Consider the following 3,622-nt stretch of genomic DNA (forward strand, 5'->3'; position numbering starts at 1 on the left):
TCGAGATGCCATCAGGAGGTCTCGCGCTCGGGCTGAGGGCGACGTCTCGGGAAGACACCTCAAGAAGAAGGGCAGCGGCGGGGCGGGCCCGGCCATAGCGAAGGGGCTGGTCGACATGGCTCCCAGCTTGGCCCGCTGGACCCCGTCCTCGTCACCTGTCCCCCGTATCAACACAATGGACCTGACCACACCCCGCACTGGACCCCCACCTGGAAAATGGACCGTAGTGTTGGCCCAGATAGAGAAGGAAGTTGCTTAAACACTCCTGGAAACACACTGGAACAAATTTGACGCCGTTTCCAGTACTTCGCCTTGCCCCATTTCCAGGCCGACACGCCATTAATTCAGAGACGCAACTAAGGAATAAAAACCCACGTCGGCGAAGTACGGATGTGATCCTTAATGATCTGATAACCATTAGGTCCTACTACGAGCGGCGTCTCTGACTCAGTACTTTATGGCCACGTGCATCTGTCTATGGAGAGCCAGTGGGAGCGGATATGCCGCCCTCCGCTCCAGGACGCGAAGGGCCAATGTTGCCTGGGAACGCGGCCGTGTAAGGGCCTGTGTGCTCATGATTACCTGGTGTAAGCACGTGCGAGTTTAACGATTCTGGAACACCTTTCCATTCCCCTCCCTTGTCAGTCGAGGCTACGATGTACGATAACACCTTCCGAATACAATTAGTATTTAGGTTGCTAACGAGGTGATTCGCATCAGATATCTGACGTATATCGTTTTGGTGATAATTCCTGCGATTGAATGGCAAAGTAAAAGAAAGAAAATCCATTGATCGTCTTGATAATCTTGGAAAACTAGATGGAAATTCTTCCCTCCTGCAACGCGGTCGGAAGCATCCGACTCACCTGCTGAAGAGCTGATTGGCCAGTCTCCCCGTGTGGCCACGCCTCCCGCCTCCTACCAATGGCTCAGGCCACGGGAGAGGATGCGATGCCTCGCCGCCATTGGCTCATATTGTTTTGCTACCTGCCATCTGGTCGGAATGTTATAAAAGAGAGCTACTTCCCCGCATGTCATCAGTAGCTATCGAGAGATCTTGGGGGAGAGAAGTGTTCAGTGTTCTCAAGATGGATTGCACGATGGCTCATTTGGAAAGCATTAGAAGTTACTCCCACTGCCCGCCTAAGAAGCGACCCCTGGCTTTCTACAGCGTACAGAACGATGGTGAGTTGCTGTGATGCGCGTACTCTCGTGTTTCCAGACGATGCTTTCCCTCAAAAAAAAAAAAAGCTTACTTTTTATTATGGTTTTTTTTTTGTAACGTTAAAACGCTTAAAACTAATTACATGTTATGAAACTTGCTTCAGTCAGTGTCCAATGACATACTACGACTAATGCATTGTTGATACTGAGTGTAGGAGAGAAATCCTTTCAATACACGTCATTGTGTGTACGTCTTTGTTTAGGCTTTCCTTGTTTCCCCTGGCGTGCACCAACACCCGTGAGACTCGCTCTCTCGTCCTGACTCACCCACTCGGTGTGAGTCACGGGCCAAACGTATTCATCACTCACTATTCCGTCATCTTGTGTTGCACCCGGTTTTTCGTGTGTGTGTGTGTGTGTGTGTGTGTGTGTGTTACGATTGTGAGTTGTATGTGAGTTGTATCTTCTTTGCGACACATGTTATTCTCATGCATGGCCGTAATGTTTCACGCATTTCTGATAGTTTTAATTGTGTCCTACGGGTGACCTCTGTGGGTTCTGCCTCTGTGACTGTAACCCACAGGTGGATTCTGTCTCTGTGGCCCACGAGTGGGTTCTGCCTCTGTGGCTGTGACCCACGGGTAGGTCCTGCCTCTGTAACCCACGGGTGGGCCCTCCCTCTGTGGCCCACGAGTGGGTCTCGCTCATTCCTGTGGTACAGTTTAGGTTAAAGTGGTGGTCGTTGTGTTGTTCGTATGGAGTTGGTAGTGCACGTGCAGCTGTCTTCTAGTTAGAGCAGGTGTTACGTGCGACTGATCCTCATAACAACACGTGTTTCGCCTCCGGAACTAACAGGTGTCCTTCTCTCCACAGATGATGACCAGCCACAGGACCTCAGTGTCAAGCGTCGGCGCCACGACAGTAACGAGGAACGCCCGCGAGCCCAAACGCCGCCCCCAACGACGTCGGCGCCGCCCGCGCTACCACCACCACGCACTCCCACGCCACCGACGTCGCAGCCACCCACACACACCCCCACCTGCCCACCACGCATGCCCTCTCTCGCCGACTTCTACCTGAAACTATTCCAGTCGTCGGCTGTACAGCAGCAGCAGCAGCAGCAACAGCAGCAGCAGCAGCAGTCCCAGTGGTGGCGAGGGTCGATGTGGCCTCTTGTCCCCACCGCCGCCCACCCAGCCCTGGCCGCCCATCCTGTCCTCGCTGCTCGCCTGGCCTCGCCGCAACCCGCGGAGGATCGACTGGCCTCGCCGCGCTCCACAGCCTCCGAGGACTCGGGTGTCGGGGCCGAATCGCTGAGCGAGGACGAGATCGATGTCACGAGTGACACGGACGTCTACCGATCGTCGGCCTTCGACGTCGCCCACGACCACGCCTCCGCCCGCGGAGAGGCGCGCTACTCCTGCACAGAGTGCAGCAAGTCGTACTCGACCTACACCGGGCTCAGCAAGCACAAGCAGTTCCACTGCGCGGCGCTGGGCGCCAAGTCCTTCGCGTGCAAGCACTGCGAGAAAGTGTACACCAGCCTGGGCGCCCTCAAGATGCACATCCGCACCCACACGCTGCCCTGCAAGTGTCAGCTGTGCGGCAAGGCCTTCTCGCGGCCCTGGCTGCTGCAGGGCCACATCAGGACCCACACCGGGGAGAAGCCCTTCCAGTGCCCGCAGTGCGACCGCTGCTTTGCCGACCGCAGCAACCTGCGGGCGCACCTCCAGACCCACGCCGACGTCAAGAAGTACGCCTGCGCCACCTGCCACAAGACCTTCTCCAGGATGTCCCTCCTCAACAAGCACACGGAGGCCGCCTGCCCCACCAGACCCCAGCACCAGGAGATGCCCCCAGCCCCGCCCCAGTAAAGGTCCCTAACGAGGTGTATACTGGGGGTGGAAAGGGGTCGGCCAACCAGGCATTTATAGCCACCAGCGCGTCTAGTCAACCACGTGCCACTCTACATTATCTAAGATAATACCAGCCTACAAATAAAGATATCTATTTTATGTTAAATCTGAGGTGTTTCATGCCCCTCCCTCCCTCCCTCCCCTGGATGGTCACCACCACATATTCTCTTCAAGTCGTCATGCATTAGCTATCACCATACTCTACCACCACGCACCAGTCCTCACCACACTCTACCACCACGCACCAGTACTCACCACACTCTACCACCACGCACCAGTACTCACCACACTACCACCACGCACCAGTACTCACCACACTCTACCAACACGCACCAGTACTCACCACACTCTACCAACACGCATTAGTACTCACCACACTCTACCAACACGCACCAGTACTCACCACACTCTACCAACAGGCACCAGTACTCACCACACTCTACCACCACGCACCAGTACTCACCACACTCTACCACCAATCTTCTACCCTCTATTCATCTACAATCTCTTATGATATTTTCACTTAATCCATTACTGTTCTC

The 3,622-nt window shown here is 55.1% G+C and overlaps 1 protein-coding gene across 1 annotated transcript; it reads left to right on the forward strand.

Moving 5' to 3' along the window:
• The first annotated feature begins 1,030 nt into the window (after positions 1 to 1,030).
• LOC139753586 (uncharacterized) lies at positions 1,031 to 3,186 on the forward strand. The gene is made up of 2 exons (XM_071670212.1): positions 1,031 to 1,185; positions 2,038 to 3,186. Exons 1-2 carry the CDS (start codon positions 1,032 to 1,034, stop codon positions 3,036 to 3,038), a joined length of 1,155 nt encoding a protein of 384 aa, XP_071526313.1. The 5' UTR covers position 1,031; the 3' UTR covers positions 3,039 to 3,186.
• The last annotated feature ends 436 nt before the right edge of the window (positions 3,187 to 3,622 follow it).

The sequence above is a fragment of the Panulirus ornatus genome, chromosome 15, assembly GCF_036320965.1.
Source record: "Panulirus ornatus isolate Po-2019 chromosome 15, ASM3632096v1, whole genome shotgun sequence".
NCBI lineage: Eukaryota > Metazoa > Arthropoda > Malacostraca > Decapoda > Palinuridae > Panulirus > Panulirus ornatus.